General features: G+C 39.9%; 1 protein-coding gene across 9 annotated transcripts in view; it reads left to right on the top strand.

Annotated features, from left to right (window-relative positions):
• Positions 1-16,477, top strand: part of ncor2 (nuclear receptor corepressor 2) — a 152,897-nt gene extending 136,420 nt beyond the window's left edge. For 4 of the 9 annotated variants that reach the window (XM_077224506.1, XM_077224503.1, XM_077224504.1 and 1 more), the window contains 13 exons: positions 31-240; positions 3,551-3,796; positions 4,098-4,193; positions 4,295-4,525; positions 4,986-5,172; positions 5,252-5,652; positions 8,120-8,238; positions 10,124-10,461; positions 11,623-11,759; positions 11,878-11,931; positions 12,070-12,285; positions 13,056-13,223; positions 13,559-16,477. In XM_077224506.1, the coding sequence (XP_077080621.1) occupies positions 31-240; positions 3,551-3,796; positions 4,098-4,193; positions 4,295-4,525; positions 4,986-5,172; positions 5,252-5,652; positions 8,120-8,238; positions 10,124-10,461; positions 11,623-11,759; positions 11,878-11,931; positions 12,070-12,285; positions 13,056-13,223; positions 13,559-13,755 (2,600 nt within the window). In that variant the 3' untranslated portion in view covers positions 13,756-16,477. Of the gene's footprint in view, positions 1-30; positions 241-3,550; positions 3,797-4,097; positions 4,194-4,294; positions 4,526-4,985; positions 5,173-5,251; positions 5,767-8,033; positions 8,239-10,123; positions 10,462-11,622; positions 11,760-11,877; positions 11,932-12,069; positions 12,286-13,055; positions 13,224-13,558 lie in introns of all 9 variants that reach the window. The other 5 variants (XM_077224505.1, XM_077224500.1, XM_077224501.1 and 2 more) reach the window with 2 other exon arrangements.
• Positions 16,478-19,462: the final 2,985 nt, after the last annotated feature.

Genomic DNA, 19,462 nt, shown 5'->3' with positions numbered 1-19,462 from the left:
GGATTTAAAAATTGTTGCTCTGTGTCTTAGGCTCTAGTAAAGCCCAGCAGCAGGAGAGAAAGTCTACTCCCACCCCTCGAGATATGAGCTCCACTAAGTCTCCACTAACGGTGGGTGAGCACACTGCGTCTTTGGCCTATGAGAGGATCCTGCAGGGGCTGGGATCAGATATGTACCGTGGCCAGATACCTCTAACATTTGACCCTGCAACTCTGCCCAGGGGCATCCCGATTGACCCAGGTATTGCACGCATTTGCAATTTAGCAGTACAAATGACAGGGCATTTTGAAAGGTCTGTAAAATATTAAAATGTAATGTGGAAAACAAATTTAGAGAATTTACCTTTTATTTTATTTATTTGGAATTTCCCTATTTATTTATTTATTTTCCAAATTAAATTGATTTTACATATACCATTCAAAAGTTTTGAATGAAATTAATACTTTTATTCAGCAAACATGCATTCATTTGATCTAAAGTGACCGTAAAGACAAATGCTGTTTTTTTGTTTTGTTTTTTACTTTTTATTAAAGAATCCTGAAAAATGTATCATAAAAATATTAAGCAGCACAAATGTTTTCAACATTAATAATTTTAAAATGTTTCTTGAGTACCAAATTAGTATTATAAGTAGGGGTGCTCCGATCAGGATTTTTGGGGCCGATCACCGATCCTCGATTACTGGAAGCTGTATCACCCGATACTGATCACCGATTAAAGGGTCTATTTGAAGCCTTTTATTTATCATGTAGCATTATTTATTAAACTATATTTAACAACAAAAGAAGACAACGCATCATGCATTGACAACTGTATATTTATTTGCAAGCAACTAGGCTTGGGTATCGAGTATCGATTGGAACCGGGACTAGCTTTGCGATTTTCCCGGTATCGTTCAAAAGTTTAAATTTTGATTGCTTGTTTCGATTCACAGTCCGCCGACCGGAGCAAGAAACCGCTGAACACCAACAAAGAAGCGTCCACTGGAAGTGTTGGCATAACCGAGCGAAGCAACTCGAGAGTCGTCCTAATGCCCGTAATAGCGCGTCAAATTCGCGCCTACCGCGAACCTACCGCGTCTAGTTATACGCTTAAACACTTTGAATCCATTTGCGCGTCAAGAGCGAAATTGACGCACGTAAAAAAGGAGTATTCGCGTCTATATAAACATAGACATTATAAACTGAAAAGTGGGCCTGTCCCCATTCGCGCCGCAGGAATTTTTTACGCGCGTAACGCGTCTTTGCATTGAAATCACTCGCGCCAGACGTTCTATTCGCGTCTGGTGTAAACGCAGCATCAAACCAAGGCATGGATATGTTCCAAAAGTGCTCTCGACGCCGTTCGGAACACAGGTTATTTCGCTGGTTGCTCTCTCCTCGCCAGATGACGAAGGTTTTACAAGTTGTTTCTTATTGTTTATTTGCTATTCTGCACTAGGTTAGCCCATCAGTGGGAGCACGGTAACATGTTTAAGTACCTGCAGCATCATACACTCATGTGTAGATGTGTTTTCATGAGGTTTTCTAAAATAAAGCTCTCTTGAGGAAAGTGTACCCCTGTGAAAATATATTCATAATTTATAATATTTATATTCAAGTTCATAGATTTGATATTTATATTGTAGTTTAAAACAACCCTGTGAGAAAATCATAGTAAAGTTCATAAAAAGTAAAAAGTTCATAGAATTAAAATTCATGGAGAAGGTTAGACTATTTCCTACAGAAAGATTGTTGGTTAGCTAGCTCATTTAAAATATTCTAAACTTTTTTGACCCTGCCTCTTAAAAGAATCGGAATCGAGAATCGTTAGGAACCGGAATCGAAACAAGGAATCGAAATCGGAATCGTTTAAATTCAAATGATACCCAACCCTACAAGCAACATGTCCAGCATATTAACTTAGCAGCCTGTGCTTGGTAATTGGGAAATATGAAATTGAAATACAACTTTCCTGTAGAATATCTTTACATTTAGCTTTAGACTACTTTAAACTAAAAACTGCAACAAAAAAGACTATAGCCAAAATATTGTTTTGAGTCAGTGAGCCATCAGTTTTTCTAATACACTTAAAGGACCACAGGTAGTAAAGTGCACAGCAACAAAAAATACAAATAACTGACAACTTCCATATCTGTATCTATCTATAATTTTGCTTTTTTCTGGGATGCTCAGATTTTGTGGGCATTTAGAGAGGCAGAGAGAGGGAGAGTGAGGTAGAGAAAGAGAGAGGGGGGGATAGAGATTATTAGATTCATATCACTCCCAAAGCCTATTTCTTAAGCATCAATTTTTTGGTAAAAAAAATAAATGTTTTTTTGCAAGAACCCTTGCAAAATTATTTTAAATAGATTAAGAAATCCACCACTACTGGTCACATCTATGGTTAGATTGATTTGTTTAGATCCAGTGAAGTAATGTCCCACCACATTTTCTCAGGACCGATATTGTCCCCCAACACTTTTTGTAACATTGAGGCACGGATGTACCTAATACAAATAAATAAAACATCTCCAGGTAACTAGCAGAGCATTGATTTAGTTCGCTATTAAATAAGAGATCTAGCGCTAAAATGTGCTGTTTTGAAATCAAGCTGAGCGCTCATTGCCGCTGCTATCAGTTGCATGGATACAGTTCTCTTGTGGTGCGCGCAGTCTTCACTCGGACACGCGCTTCAATCTATCGCCGTTGCGGAGACTCTCTATTCATTCCCAAAGAAATTATCGGCCGATTATGATCGGCGACCAATCAATCGGAGCACCCTTAATTATAATGATTGGAGGAATGGCTGCTGAAAATGTATTATTCATTAATTTGAATATATCATCTTTAATTGTAGGGCTAACAAAATTAAAGCATGTGATTAATTTTAGAATATATGATATGTTGTGTGTGTGCACGTGAGGCGCCTTCGCGATCAGTTGGATTTAATAAAGATTTAAAAAAAACTACAATGCCTTAGAGTGTCACAAAAACGAGCATTACGTATAGCCTACTACTTGTCGCATGGTTTTATTTTTTTAATTTTTATTTTTTATTTTTTGCAGAAGCACTGCAGGTGCATGATGTGTTGGAATGTTCTGTAGTTTATGCTGTTATATTTGTGCATATAAAGCTAAAGCCCTGGAAAATAATCTAAATTAACAAAATGCTCTCATTACAATCCTCCACTAGATTTACTATGCTGCACGCAAGTTCACGATAACTTAAAAACTTGCATACACGAGCTAAGACCTGGCTTGAGATTTGAACATCGTCACCGCCACCTCCATATTGATAAATGGCAAGTTTTGCGCGGAAACGGCATTACGCCCAAATTTCCGGTGTACGTTCGTTTCATAAATGAGGCCCGCTGTCTTTTTTTTTCTACATTCATTTGGAGATAAAATGTGAAGGTATTACAAAAGTAAAATATATTAAAAACTTTAATTGTATGTACAATTAATCGCATAAAGATGTGCGATTAATTAGTTTTTAAAAAATGATCGATTGACAACACTAATATTACGTAATGTATTGTCTCTGTTTGACTTTGTTTATTGTCTCCACAGCGTTTTACCTGCCCCGTCACCTGGCCCCTGCTCCTGGCTACCCTCACCCCTATCAACCCTATCTGATCAGAGGTTTCCCTGAAACAGCAGCTCTAGAGAACCGACAAACGCTCTTCAATGACTACATTACCTCCCAGCAGATGCACCAGTGGCCCGCTGCTGCTGCCATGGCTGCCCAGAGGCCTGACCTGCTCAGAGGCCTCACCCCTCGAGAACAGTCCCTAAACTACTCACCCACACCCAGAGGTGAGGAGTCCTCAAAGCGGCCATAGAATATGTGAAGGACAAAAGCTAAGTCCTCTAAAAAAATCAAGCACAATTTAAGTTATTAATTCACTGAGAATTACATGAGAGTTAGTAAATGATGGGGAATTCAGTTTTTGGAGTTAGTATACCTTTATGTTAGTGACCTGGTGGAAGCCTTCGTTTAGCTGAATACAGAAATAGGCACTGATATGTAAATTTGGGCAGTCATATTAAATATTACATGTTATATCAACATATGATTGTCTGAGGCACATTCATTTTGTTTACTGTGTATTTGCAGGAACATCTGCATCACCCATGGATCGTCTCGCATACATCCCAGGAACCTCTCCAGGTTTCCCCGGCGGAGCCTACAACACCTCTCCCATCTCACCAGGTAGAGAGCAGTATACTCCCTCAAACACACCACATGGTGATTTAAAAACTAATTTTTGGTAAAAGTACTCTTCACTTCATAATTTTATTGTCTCTTAACAGTAGGAGCCTCTCACATGAGCAAGATGCAAGGCAGTTTGACGTCTTCGGATAGAGAACGAGAACGAGAGAGGGAGAGAGAAAGAGAGCGAGAAAGAGAGAGGGATCGCGAGAGAGAGCGAGAGAGGGACAGGGAGCGAGACCGAGAGAGAGAGCGTGAGAAAGATCGGGACAGAGAAAGAGACAAGTCCCTCGGTCATGGTAACGTGGAGCACGCCCCCATATGGAGACCAGGTGAGCGCCCTCACCGCCTTTATTATGAATGTGAAAAGCCACTTTCTGGAATATGTTTAATGGTTTTTTTTAATGTCTTTTTATTGTTTACATTTGGGGGATTTTCTCAACAAATATTTTTATATGGGATTAATTGTAGTAATTTTTTTGAAAGATTTTATAATTAATTTGATAAATCATTAATTCATTTACAGCTGATTTACATGCTATTATTTTATTATTATTATTATTATTATTATTATTTTTATTATTATTATTATTATTATTATTATTATTATTATTATTTTATTTCAGCTCTATTTAAACTACCTGAAAAATATTTTCAGTAAGTTTGAGTTAAAAACGCTAATATACAGCTGTAGTTATTAATTTAATTAGTATTGAGTTGTTTAGTGTGCTTTAGTCAGTAGTCAATATGCAGACCATTATTGCTAAATGCCCAAACATTGTGTCCAAACAGGAGCACCTGAACAAATGTGCGGCAGCAGCAGCAGTTCTCGTCCCCCTTCTCATCCATTCATCGGTCACCAGTCGTCCCCGCTCTCCCCCCGTCCCCAGGACAGCCTGCAGCAGAGACCCAGTGTCCTGCACAACACCAGCTCAAAGAACCTTACCAACTCTGAGCACAACAGTCCCTCTGTGCTACGGTAAGTCTCTATCCCTCATACTGCAGATGGTCAATCTAATGAAGCTGGCTTAAATTTGTTTATCTTTACCTTTCTTCAGGCCACCAGGTTCTGCTCGATACCAAGGCTTTAGTGGGCACCTCCAGAGGTCTGGTTTACCCAGTGAGGGTTACCCATCCGGTACGGACCCAAACGCTAAAGACTCGAGTCGAGATGGGGGCAAAAGCCATGGGCGAGGAGGTCTGTCCAAACATCAGGACCTTTCATCCAAGTCTGACCCCAAGCTGGCTAGTCCCGGTGGGGCATACTCGTACAGCCAGGCCCCTGGTTCCCACCATGGGCAGTCCACGAGTCGAGGGCACACCTTGCTGGCTCCTGAAAGCAACAGCGGCGGCAGTTCCATCCCGTCCCGCGGTGGGGACGGTCTCAGCAGCGCGTCAAGTAGGGAAAAGACTCAAAACAAAGTGATGTCCATACAGGAACACGAACTTCGAGCACTCGGTAAGACCACCATGACAGCGGCCAACTTCATAAACGCGATAATCATGCATCAAATTTCTTGTGATGCGGCGATGCCAGAGACTGGTGCGCTAGCGACCAACGGCACCTGTGATGGTAAGACGCTCTGGGACCTTTGGGCCGTTAACGCCACCTTCCCTCCCCTTCCCATCCTTCCTGTTCTCTACCAATCCACCCAAAGCCTTTCCATCCCTCTACCCTTCCTGTGCCCCTGCCCCATCCCCGCCCCCTTACGTCTGTGGCCTAGTGCACGCTTGTGGTGGTTGGCATTGATCAGAGTCAACCCAATTTACATTATTTTTTCGGTTTGATTCATTACTGTTTACTTTGAATATGCTTCTACCCTTTTCTTTTTATATTTTTTGGTATCTGAAGCATTGCTTAAAGACCACCAAAGGTTTTCCTCCCCGTTTTGTGTCACCTAAACTCATTGGACCTTTTGCCAAAACATAATTTTCAGGGGAGATTCTGCACGTTTCGGTCCAAACTTCCACAGTTTAAAATATTGAAACACATTAAACGATTAGAGCTTCTGTTCTGAAACGGCCACAGGCGTATGACTTAGTGGACTGACTGATAATTCGCTCAATGCCCTAACGGTCCAGAATGACGTGTCTGGAGATAAGCTTTTCTAGACCATAGAGAGATCCTGAGGTGAACTTTAAGAGATCATTCATTCAACAGTGATGTGGTTGCTCATTGTTTCATAACTTCCTTATTGGTTTGCCTCTTGTGTTCCCCCGTTCTTTTTTTTCTCCATTTGAGGAACATTTCATAGCTCTTCGTGTTTGCTTCCTGTTTCATTTCCTTTTTTGGAGGGAGGGCACTCTGGCACTATGACAGTTAGATGCGTGATTTTTTTTCCCAAACCACTTCAGTGGAAATCCCGCCCTGCAGCCGATTTAAAAGTTTTCATTGGTCATGTCAATCACTGTACTGATTGCCTACACCAAACACTGATCCCTAAACCTACCCGTCACTGTAACCTAAACCAATGAAATCGGCTGCAGGGCGGGATTTCCGCTGAAGTGGTTTGGGAAAAAAAATCACGCCAGTTAGATAGCTGCTTGAAGCAAACAATTACACAAGTTATAGCGAAAAAGGGTCAAGATGGATCTGGAGCTAAAAGAATTTCAAGGTTTTTGGTTCCTAATGGTTGTTGAACATCTGCATTCTTCTATCATGCAGAACATTTTACTAAAATACATTTAATTGAATCTACTGCTGACATTTTGTTATGAGCTTGCAGTCTGATATGAATGTGAAACTTCAGTTCACATATAAATGACTCTTATGGGCCTTTTTTTAAGGTTTCAGTTTAAAACTTCAAATCTCACAAGCATTGAACACATGAGCCATATTATTGATTTTAGTACACACTGTTAAAAATGTTGGGGTCTGTCAGATTTTAGACTTTTATGCAGACTTTTTTTAGCATTTGACTTGTATTTACTTTTGCAGGATGCATTAAATTGATCAAAAGTGACTGTATAGACATTTATAATGTTACAAGAATTATGGTTTCAACAAAAATATTAAGCAGCACAACTGTTTTCAGTAAGAGCTTTCTATTTTGAACGGTATTTTATATAGCTAGGATCATATTTATGAAAGGGGATTTCTGCAAAAATACTAAAGAATCGCTAAGTATATGATTCTGATTGCGTGTAATGATTCCAAAATCATTAGTAATGATTCCAAAATCATTAGTAATGATTCCAAAATCATTAGTTTTTATAATTTACATCCCTCCCTACATTTAACCGATGTTGTTCTTGGAATGTTGTTCTTGTGCTTAAAATCCATTAATATTTTCTTATCCATTAGAATTAAATTCAATATTGATTTAAATATTGATTTCATTTATTTTTTGTTAAATATGTAGGTAGGACCCTTTATAATTGGTAGACTTTCCCAAAACTACCATAAGTATCATTAAGGGAAATCCGAACCAGAATCAGACCTCAATCAGGTGGTACAAAATTAAACGGTCTGTCCCTTAGCCTCATTTTGGATTAGGTCTATTACTAGTAAAGTTCTATACTTTGTTCTTTTGTAAAGATAAGTCTGCATAGTGTGGAGACAGCTGCAGGATAAATGAAAATGCCTTTTACTTACTCATGGTAATCAAGCAGATGTATCCACCTCTCCTACCTTCACAGCTCATTTTAAACACATTTTGCTTCTGTTTTATTGTTGTGTTTTTGTTTTAAGCATTCAATCGGCACAGTGCTTCGCTACAGTCAGATGCCTCCATAAAGTTGGCTTGATCTCTGAACACACATGTGAGCAAGTCATTGAGTAATCCCAGAGCCTGTATGTGACTGCACCGCTTTCACACCCGTCTCTGCTCTTACCCTCAGAGTGCTCCAGAGCTACTGCCACACCATACTCAACTACACTTTCATGTCTTCTTCTCCACCTGTGTGCTTCCCTGTCCTCTCTGCAGCTCACAAAAAGGCAATGGAACAGCTGTACGGGTCTGAGGACAGACTTTCTCCTGGTCAGCAGCCATCCTCTTCCGTCAAAGGCTCTCAGAGAGTGGTCACCCTCGCCCAGCACATCAGCGTAAGTGTCTTAACCACGTTCAGAATTAAAAGAAGAAAAAAAAACGGACAGGGTATAATTTGGGTATTCTGTGTATTTTATTGCTTTTCAAGGAGAATGTACATTACAAATAAAAAAACAAAAACGCTCTGCATTAAAAAACCCAGCTGGATCTCCAGAAGTCGGGTTATACATTGCCTCTACGAATTGCGTTCAGAGGTGAAGGTACCTGGACGACCCCCTGTGGTTAGCGCAGTTGTCATACCTTGCAGACATATTTGACAGGTTGAATTTGTTAAACACATTGAAGCAAGGGAGAGATGCCACCATCTTGCCGCTTTCAGACATATCAGTGCATTTGTTTGCAAATTGGATCTTTGACGTAATTGGCCGATTAATAAAAATATTGCATAAGACAGGGATAAATATTTCTCCTTTGATCAACATAGTCGTTTAACATGTTGAAGGACTATAACAACAATTCGGCCATTAGTGAGGATTTCAGTTAATTTGTTTTGACCAGAGACATAGGCGCAGATCCCATGTGTTCTCGGGGGCTCAAGCACCCATGGAAATGGTCGAGCACCAACAGACAAACATGAGATTCTACATTCATTTTCACCAATAAGAATTATAAAAAACAATTGAAGATTTCGGACACGGCTTTCTTCTAGTTTTTATAGCTCATTTCAGGCCATTTCTGTGGGCGTTAATTTGATGACAAATGTCGAGTGCATTATTGTAACACTAGAGAGCATCCATTTAACGAATCTCTCCACTCGCAGGCGGATTACTTTCACTCACACACTAAACTGGATGTGCGCTCGCAAATATACAGTGGTCTCATGGCTCTCGCTCAGATATTATGTGTGTGCTTCCCAAACGTTGTGCTGTGTGCTTGTGAATCTCTACTTGTTCTTTCTCTAGAATTGTCTTCTTTCCTGGATTTAATGTTGCCAGAAGCTTTCAACCACCAGACTCTCACGATTGACTGAGATTGACACGATTGTTTCGTGAGATAGCATTTTCAAGCTGATTTGACTCTTGCTCCTTCATTTGATGACTGAATATCCTCAGTTAAATTATTTCTCCCTTTCACCTCAACTTAAGCCTATTTGTGCGAGGCCGGGTTTTCAAAATTGACTGCCTTGAAAACCAAGGCAGATGATAGGGGAGGCTTGGGGGGGGGCTTAAGTTCCAAAAGGTTGAGAACATCCAGTCTATAGTATTAAGATTGAAGTAATTTGTTAAACTTTAGTATTTGACATAAAAGTCAGCACAGATACAATTGATAAGCAGGGATTTGATTTTTCCGGATTAATCCGGAATTCCGGATTTTCCGACCTGAAAATGTGAGCTACGTGAATAATGCAGATCTTGTGCTGAACACAAAAGAAGATCTTTTGAAGAATGTGGGTAACCAGACAGTTCCTGGTCCCCATTGACTTCCATAGGGAAAAATATACGATGGAAATCACTGGGGGTACATCAACTGTTTGGCTACCCACATTCTTCCAAATAACTTCAACAGAAGAAAGAAACTTATTCAGGTTTAAAACAACTTGAGAGAGTAAATGATGACAATTAACATTTTTGGGAGAACTATCTATTTAATGTTAATAAAACAACAAAACACAGAGGAAATCACTCACTGCTCTTGACTAGGAACTTTAATAGTAGCTTTAATAAGAATCAATGTATAATTTATACAGTGAAGACTATATTTGGCTTTGACTTTGGCTGAACATTTGCTCTCACTTTGCGAAAAAAATATCGGCATATATATCGTATATCGGTATATTTTCCTGCTTTTTTGTCCTTAGCCAATCACATGCCTGAATAAGGTATTTATAAAAAAAATGCCCATACAAAGGTTCATCACCAAATTGATGTTTTCTCTTTACAGGAGGTTATCACTAAAGACTACACACGCCAGTCGCAGCAAGGCCAGATGGGAGGTCAATCATCTTTGCAGCCTGTGTTTGGTTATCACAACTCCCCTGTGCTGGATCTCACCCGTCCACCCAGCGCCCCCCAAGCCCAGACACCCACCGATCCCAATGCACGCTACACCCCAGAAGGCACTGCTGTGGAGAGGGAGAGAGGGAGGGACAGGTCTCCTCCTCAGAGTAAGGCATCTCCAGTGAGTCTGTCTGCTGATGGGATTGAACCGGTTTCACCACCCGGGGTTTCAGAGCCGGAGACGCCAGGAGCTGCCTACCCCAATGAACAAGCAGAGCAAGGGTATATAACTTACAAATGCATTCACACAATAGCGATGGAAGTCAGAATCTGTGATTGAGACCCGAGCGGTCACAAGGAGAATCGCACCAAGATATAAACACGGGAGCCATGTTGGCATCCAAAAAGGTGTTTATTTCAAACAGTTGTGCAAATAAATATGGTTAAGATCAGAAATAAAACAGGTTATCAATAAAAAAAGTTTAAAAACTAGAACCGTTAGGTACTAAAACAGTAAAAACTCTCCTCTTAAACTATTGAGTCCAGAGTTTCACTGCGCTCAGGCAGCGCTACAATAAGCTTGATCAAATTTACTCGACCATAATCCGTCATCCAATCCTCACTTCCACTTGTGACGGCACACATTTTCGCGCTTACAAATTTGAGCGTACCATTTTTTTATTATTAACTCTTGCCTCACCATGATTAATAAATAAGTACACAAGATAATACGTTTTATTTATATAGCACCTTTCCAGTGCTCAAGAACGCTTTACAATGTACAATGTAGTAGTAGGTTAGAGTAACAAGAATACAGAACAGTAAAAGAGCAGATTAGAGATAAGCACAACGAAATACAGATCACAACTTGGGAATGATTCAGAATGATTAAGAACAATTGTTAAAACACATCGATAAATAGAACAGATAAAACCAACACATACATTTGCACAAATATTTCTATTAATAGCTAAAATGAGCACTCCCATACAGTTTGAACTTTAATTAAGGCCATGCCCACTCAGCTAAAACAGGAAATACAAAATAGCAAATCCCAAGTAAATATTCTAAAATGTATGGAACAGTAAGAACAAAGTAAAAACAGTGATGGAAGACAACGTCAAGTTTTCCATCAAAGAGTGTTCATCGAGTGTTCATATGAGTGGTCCAAGGCACTTTTGTTGCACTTGAACTTGGAATAACTAAAAAAGTGACTGGATTTGAGGAGTTTGTGGTTGAAATTAAAAAAAAGTAACAAATCCTTCCTTTGCTGGTCATTGTGCCCCCCCATTCCCCAGCCTAACCCCACCCCAGGAAGGGATTTGTTATAAAGTGCATGGGAAGGAGAAGGGTTACGACAAAACATTAATGAATTGGATATCAAATAAAAAAGACTCTTTCGTCCTATATTTTCATTAATTGTTCTCTACTTTTGTGTCTCAGTATGGGATCTCGTTCTCCTGCCAGTAGCTCTCAACCACCAGCCTTCTTCAGTAAACTGACTGAGAGCAACTCCGCCATTGTCAAGAGCAAGAAGGAAATGATTAAAAAGATGGTGGTTGGAGCAGAGGCTGAATTCAGTAAGTTTATTTGTCTGTTGTTGTTGTTGTTTTTTTAACAGAAATAACTGGCATTGATGTGCATGTTTTGTTGCTGGCCAGAAGGTCTCAAACTTGTCTCTTCCTTTCTCTGTTTTAGACCAGGGCCAGCCTGGGACAGAAATCTTCAACATGCCTGCCTCTACGAATGCAGGTGAGCAGCTCCGCCAGTTGTGGTCTTTTTTTATACAATAGCAGTTCCTTTTAAACTGCCTTCATGTGTCTCAAGAAAAGCTTGGCACTTCACACAGTCCTGTTCCTTTGACACAACCACTGCAACATCTCTTTTTAGGACCCGTGAGCGTGCGCAGTCACCCGACACCAGAGGCCAGTGGTAATACTATAGGTCTGGAGGCGATCATCAGGAAAGCCCTCATGGGCAAATATGATGAACAGATGGACGATCGCTCGCTCTCCAACTCTGTCAACTCGATAAATGCTGGCGTACCAGCTGCTGTTGTGCCAGCTTCAGCGGATGGGCGTTCTGAAGACCCCTACTCCCTGCCAGGTGCGCCAAATAAACCCTTAATAATTCAACTACTTTCATGGCAGCATGTGTCAGGTTTTGACACCTTTTTTGGACCAAATGTTCCCATAAAGAAAGATTATAAAGGATTAACAGCACATTGTTAAAGGACGAACCTGTATTTAATAGTTTTTAGTTTAGTTGTTTTTTGGTAAAGGTAAAGGGCGTGACCTGATCTGTCCATTTTGGCACATGCCTAATTTGACTAGTTTTTACCAAGTGACCAGTGAATTTGCTCCAAAATATTTCCATGTCTACAACAAAAGAAGCATGGTCTCTCCTTTATATAAGCTGCATTTCCTTTGTTTTTTATGTAAATACCATGAATGTCAAGTTTCATAAAAAAAAAGCAACATTTTGAACAAAAAGCTGAGAAAATCACATTTTCGTCAAAGACTTCAACCGGATCAGATTCAGAATGATGATCAATACAAACATATCAAAACATTGCTTCTATCAACAGCCCCAAAGATTGAACAGTCCTATACATCTTCCTGGGTCGACATTTCATTCAGTAATGTTTTATGATTGATCCTGTTAGATGTGTGTAAGCAATGCTTCTATCGCTTGTTCCTGCGGCTGCTTCGCTTGTTTTTGGATCAGGAGGGGCTTTACTATTTCAGAAGATCCATAACAGTATCCCCCTACCATCTAACAATGAAAACATGGATTGCTAGAAAAACTTGTCAGAGAAAGGTTTTAATATATGTTTGTCTAAATATGTCTGATGTGTGCCCTTTGTTTGGGTTCAGGTAAATCCAAAGGGGGGCGCTCTAACGGTCGCAAGACTAAGTCTCCTGGTCCAGGTCTGTCTGGAGGCGAGAGACCTTCATCTGTGTCCTCTGTCCACTCTGAGGGAGACTGTAATCGTCACACCCCACTCACCAACAGAGTGTGGGAGGACAGGCCCTCATCTACAGGTACACACACTAATTAAATGTTAGCATCACTTGCCAACTAAATTAACTGAATGCATTTGGACTAGTATTTCTAATTATTTAATATATATTTTGGTTAATTTGTTTAATGCAAAATTAGATCTACAAATCTACACTACCATCCAAAAGTTTGGGGTCAGTAAGATTTTTTTGAGAGAGATGGAGAGAGAGAGAGAAATTCATTCTTTTATTTAGCAAGGGCACAATACTACTGTTTTTACTGTATTTTTGCTTAAATGCAGCCTGGGTGAACATAGAGTCCCAACCCCAAACTTTTCTGATTTTTGTTTTGTTTCTTTTCTGTGTCCTCCTCTCAGGCCCCACTCCATTCCCCTGTAATCCCCTGACCATGCAGATGCGTCTCCCCAGCGGGATCATGTCGGCACCCTCGCCTTCCCCTACACATCCAGGCGTGTCGGCGCCCACACAGGGCCAGCCTCAACCCCGCACCTGGGAGGAAGAACCCAAACCTCTGCTGTGCTCTCAATACGAGACCCTGTCAGACAGCGAGTGAACACACACCTCACACTGCGTACAACAGGACTGAACGTTTGCTGCTTTATGAACAGAAACTTGTTACTGTAAACAGGGATGTTCGTGAACACACACGTACTCATGTCCATACTGACACACACTTATGGGAACATGCATCCATCTGGGCTCATGCCCTCTGATACCTACACACAGATATTCATACATACACAGAGACGCATGTCGTAATCGACCCCTGGCGCACGCACTCAAGCCATCAGTGAATGGCCGCAGACGTGTGTTGATGTGTCTGTGTTTGTGAATGCGCACACGTGTGCCATCACTCCAGGACTTCCGTTGGAAAAATCACTTTAGTTTTTATGTGTATATATACACACACGCACACACACACTTCTATTCGTGTAGTCTTGCTGGCCTTATCAGAGTTGACTCATGGACTCATCTGTTTTGTTGACACATTTTGGAGCATTCCTCATTAGACTGCTCAGGACACATACTCTTATACAGTAATACAACTGCAAACTGTTTGTTGTGTGTGTGTGTGTGTGTGTGTGTGTGTGTGTGTGTGTGTGTGTGTGTGTGTGTGTGTGTGTGTGTGTGTGTGTGGCATACTGCAAAGGCTGGATGAATCCTCTGCAGAAACACTTGTACGTCCTCTTTGTTCTCATATGCATCTGTAGCCCTTCATTATGGTTTCTGGGAGTGGTCATGTGTTGCAAACATGATGCTGTTGGGCCATCCGATTGTGTGTGTGATGAAACAAGACCTTCAGAGAGGCAGGTTAGCTGATCCCTGTGCTAAACCTTATCCTGTAACATTCTGTCCTTACCTTGCTATTTCAGAGAGTTTACATGGGCGACCATATCATTGGTTTACAGGGTACACATAATGTTCATTTTTTTGACATCAAACCTTCATTTTTTTACTTCAGTTTTGACACTCAGAAACAACTCTAGCTGACCAATAATTTTCTTTTCTGTCATCTCTGTGATAGCTGATGGGAGACGTTTAGTTTCTAGTTTATTTTGGATTGTTGTTTTAAATGTACATGAACCTTGATTGCATGTTTTTTTGTAATGAGTTAAGCACTTAGTCAGCAAACGGTTCCTGTTGGTGTCCTTCAACAGATGCCGACCTGAATGCAACTTTTTTCACAGCATTTAATTTAGTTCATTACTTATACAGTGTTTTGTTGATTTGTTTCTTCACCTACCCTGTCAAGTGTTCCACTCTCTAGCGACAATCACTGGCAGAGAGTTGAGCGAGTGGACGCGTCTTTAGAGGAAGCTGCTTTATCAGGTCTGAATGTCCCAAGAAACCTGATGTTTTTCACGTCACCTATTTGTTCAAGAGTTAAAGCCATGCTGTCTGGCCAGTCCTTTGACACGACACTCACTGAGAGCTGCTTTACTTTCGCTCTTTGTGCTTGAACGAAGGGTCCGGATTGTTTGATTTTCCCCGTGGGCTCATATGAGGCGATGATATATCCTGCGTAATAGAATAAAGAGGTGAGCAGACGCCACACCTCGTATAACCTGTAGTCCTTCACTCTGTACAGTTTTAAAGATAATTCTAGTGTTAAGTGCCATGTATTTGACATACATTTCTGAAGTTAAAAACTACCAAGTGACTACGCATCACAGTTTTTTGGTTTTTTTTTTATTATTGTTTGCTCCTTGTTATGCCAGGGTTGTACAATTTGTCACACAGGCACAATTTAAAATCGTGAAGGAGACATTGACTGTGTCAGTCTCTCTAAAACGCCTCTTTTTCAGACCACCTCAGTGGTGGGGTTACTAATTGTTTTGCATGCATATTAGATATAATGACATGTTTTAATTCGTATTGTTTGACTTTTATTTGTCACATGGTTTTACTATGAAAAAGGTATCTTTAACAGTTCAAACTGTTGTAACCTCCAGAATTTAGTGATATTTTTGGAAGCTAATTATAAGATGAAACTTAAAGTTCAGCAGTGGGTTTTATCCGGTTTGGGGCCTTTGTTGTTGCTTTGGTGGTCAAGGACAGTTTTAGTGCACTACCTGGTGTGATTTTGTGAAATGGGGCTTTATCTTCAGTCACTTCAATCCCAAATACACTCTCAATAAGGTCCCTGAACGGGGTCTGCAAACAGTAGCTATTCTTTTTTTAACCACATCCACACAAACATCTCAGAATGCTCTGATCTTGAGACTCATTCTCTGACATATCACTCCAGACAGTATTGTATTTAGTGGACAAGTCACTCTAAAGTTCAGTGTTTTCTTGTATAGCGAGCCCCTTTCCCCCCTCTATATTGACTGTTTGTTTGACCTTTTGCTAAGGGCAGTATTGCACTTTCCTTAGACGAGGTGGCGTTTTATTTGTAACCGATAAACGTAAACTAAGCCGAGAGATTAAAACAAATGAAGAGGAGAGACGGGAAAACAGCAGTAATCGCCCCTCTTAAGAATAGAAAGGTTAAGTGGGTATTTGGGTGGCATCTGTTTTTGTACAACCATTTTGTGCATATTCCTTTTTTTGTTCTTTTTTTTTTTTGTATTAAGACCCACTGTATTATAGCGAGGAGTGTAAATAGACCTAAAAGGATGTACATATTTATGTGATTTGCTGCAAGATTGATATTCACACTGTTGTATTTCAACATGGCCACCAGCAAGCTTTGTGGATAGCAGTGTAAAAATTAAACCGGAAAAAAAACAGACACTGCCTTAATGTTTAAATAAAAAGCTTATTGCCATTGATTTGTTTGTTGCCTTTTTTGTGGGGGATGGGGGATTTCTGCTACTCTGAATTTACATTGCGAATATTATATTTGTTGGTACTAGTATTTATTTATTTATTTGTCATTTAGTGCATCTTCGCTCTGAACATGCCAGGCACACTCAGCCTGTCTGAAATCACCCACTACAGTGTCCCTTTTATTTATTCATTTATTTGGAAGGCGCGGCCATTTGTAATGCAGCAAAGCTGAGCATATTATTCAACTGAATACAGTCCTCATGGTCATGGAAAGCATGAGTTTTATCAGGGAGTTTTAGTACCTGTGATTTCCAGGAATGGAACTTTCTTAAAGACCCTTTGTGTTGAAAAATGTTTGTAATGTTTATAAGTATGTGTTGTGTTTTTAATATGCTTTAAGACAAACCATTTCTCCTGAAAACTGCCGTGAACCAAACACAGTGGTCGGTAGACGACGCGGCGCTAGAAATGTTTGGCCCTATGAAAGAATATGAGGTTGGGTCCCCTACCGCACCCATTCCATTAATAAAATCGATCTCTGGGGGCCCCAAAAGTGTGTGGGACCTTAGAATCGTCCTAACTTTCCCCCCTTAGCGGCTCCCCTGCGCGTAGATAAAATAGGTACTTATTACTCCACGATCGGTAAAAAATGTGTGTTTTATATAATATGAGTGTGTGTAGTTGGAATGTAATCTTGACATACTACACCCACCATGTTGTAATTATCATGTGACATTATCATGTGACCTGCCAGCATCAGTTGCGTCACTTCACTGCCATTCATAAATCCTCTCCCATGGCGGGATTCCCATATCTCCCAAGGGGATAGTAAAGTGTCCATCGTATGCACTTCAGAATCTCGTCGGAAGAAGTCAGTCATTCGAAGACTTTTTGCCTACTCTATCAGCTGATTGATAACATAGTCAAGCAAAAGGGTAAACAGATAAATTAACGTTATGTGTCCGATGTTGTAGAGAACGATGCATAAAACTTATTACCATTCTGATACATCGACTTGTATATGAGCCTGTATAATTCACTCTTCCACTTCTGAATCCGTTTCTGGTAAAACATATATGGCTGAATAAAACTAATATTCCACTTGCCACTGTGTAGCATTTACTACAATGAGAGTGGATCAGGTTGCCCGAGCTGTTGTGATTGACTCGAGACGGGTATTAATTTGCATTTGAATTGATCCACGTATCCTAAATGAAACAAGGGTACTGTAGAGTTACAGGATGGGCAACATTGGTCATGGAGGGCCACTGTCCTGCAGAGTTGAGCTCCAACCCGAATCAAACACGCCTAAAGAACATAATCAGTTTCTTCAGGATTAGGCTGCGTTTAACTCCACTTTTCGACATAAACTCGTGTACTTCCATAAGCACTTCCCCTCTGGGGAAGAGGATGAGGGAAGTTTATTTGGACAGACCTTCGACCCCTCGATTTTGACAGAGGGTCTACTATATTGCTGCTGCGTCCCAATTCAGTGGATGCACCCTTCGAAGGCATATTGCGTCTCTGAGGCGTGACGAAGGCTGTCTCAATTCGAAGGCTCCTTCAAACATGGCCACAAAATATGTCCTTCGTTTCGAAGGCAAAGAAAGGATGGATCCTTCGCAGTCTAGCCTATCCCTAAATTCATTGTGTGCCGGGGACAATGGGATTTTTTTTTTTTTTTTAAGAAATTGATGGATTATGCTTTTAAATCCCAAGTATTGGGTTTCAACTTACTCAAATAATAAAATGTAAAATATACAACCTGATCATGTCGTTCCAAAATGTATCAATAGAAAAGATCAAAACAGAATGGATAGGAGAGTTAGGAATCGACATATCTGAAGACACCTGGGTTAGAGCTGTTGATCGAGTAAATGGGACTTCATCTTGTGCAAGACTCAATCTGATTCAAATGAAAGTTCTCTACCGTATTCATTATAGTAAAACAAAATTGGCTAAAATGTACCCAAATATAGAGGAAACGTGTGACCGCTGCAAGGCATCAAAGGGAGATCTAACCCATATGTTTTGGTCATGTCCTAAACTGAGACAATTTTGGATTTCAGTCTTTGAGATTTTAAACTCAGCTTTTAAATTAAATATTCACCCTAACCCAATAATGGCTTTGTTTGGAGTTAGAGGCGACGACTTCCAAATAGCTAAAAATAAAGAGAATGCCCTGGCTTTTGCCACATTAATAGCTAGAAGAAGAATTCTCCTAGAGTGGAAATCACACAATCCACCTACTATGTCAGCATGGCTTAGTGATCTAATGATGTTTCTAAAAACTGAAAAAATTAAATATTTTCTCAGGGGATCAACCAGAACATTTTACAAAACATGGGACCCTTTAATAAACTATTTTGAGAAGAATATACTCCTCCCTCTTTAAAATAATTTGATTATTAAACAACCCCATATATATATATATATATATATATATATATATATATATATATATATATATATATATATATATATATATATATATATTAACTACTTGATGTTGCAAACGAATATTTATCATATTTTAAATTACAATCGTAATCATAAACACAATTGTGGTTTCAAGTGCAAATAGACAGCTAACTGCATTTTTCTAGTTATTTACCTAAAGCGAATTAATCCAAGTGGTGCTCACTGCAGAGCCATTATTGGTGGAGCTTAACTCAATTAGTTTTAGGGCTGAGCCAATGGCTCTGAGTGTAGCTGAGTCAAGCTCCACCCATTGGCTCTGCAGTAAGAAGCCTCTCGAAAAATAAGGTAGATATATTCTTTCAAAGGATGTGTGCTTTGCATACTGATTCGAGTCTGATTCTGTAATGTTTTTTTTTTCTTTTCTTTTTTTTTAAATAAATTATTCCATCCATAGGGAAATATCGTGGAAATTAATTGGTCAAAAAGTAATGTAATTCTGTCCACGTTTAACGTATTAGAAGCACCATGCAGTGTACACAATATTATTATTATTATAATATGAAAAC

This window comes from Siphateles boraxobius, unplaced genomic scaffold (assembly GCF_051911475.1).
Source record: "Siphateles boraxobius isolate OS27281-9 unplaced genomic scaffold, OSU_SipBor_1 9, whole genome shotgun sequence".
In the NCBI taxonomy this organism is placed as follows: domain Eukaryota; kingdom Metazoa; phylum Chordata; class Actinopteri; order Cypriniformes; family Leuciscidae; genus Siphateles; species Siphateles boraxobius.
This window is presented reverse-complemented; position numbering and strand designations above follow the sequence as displayed.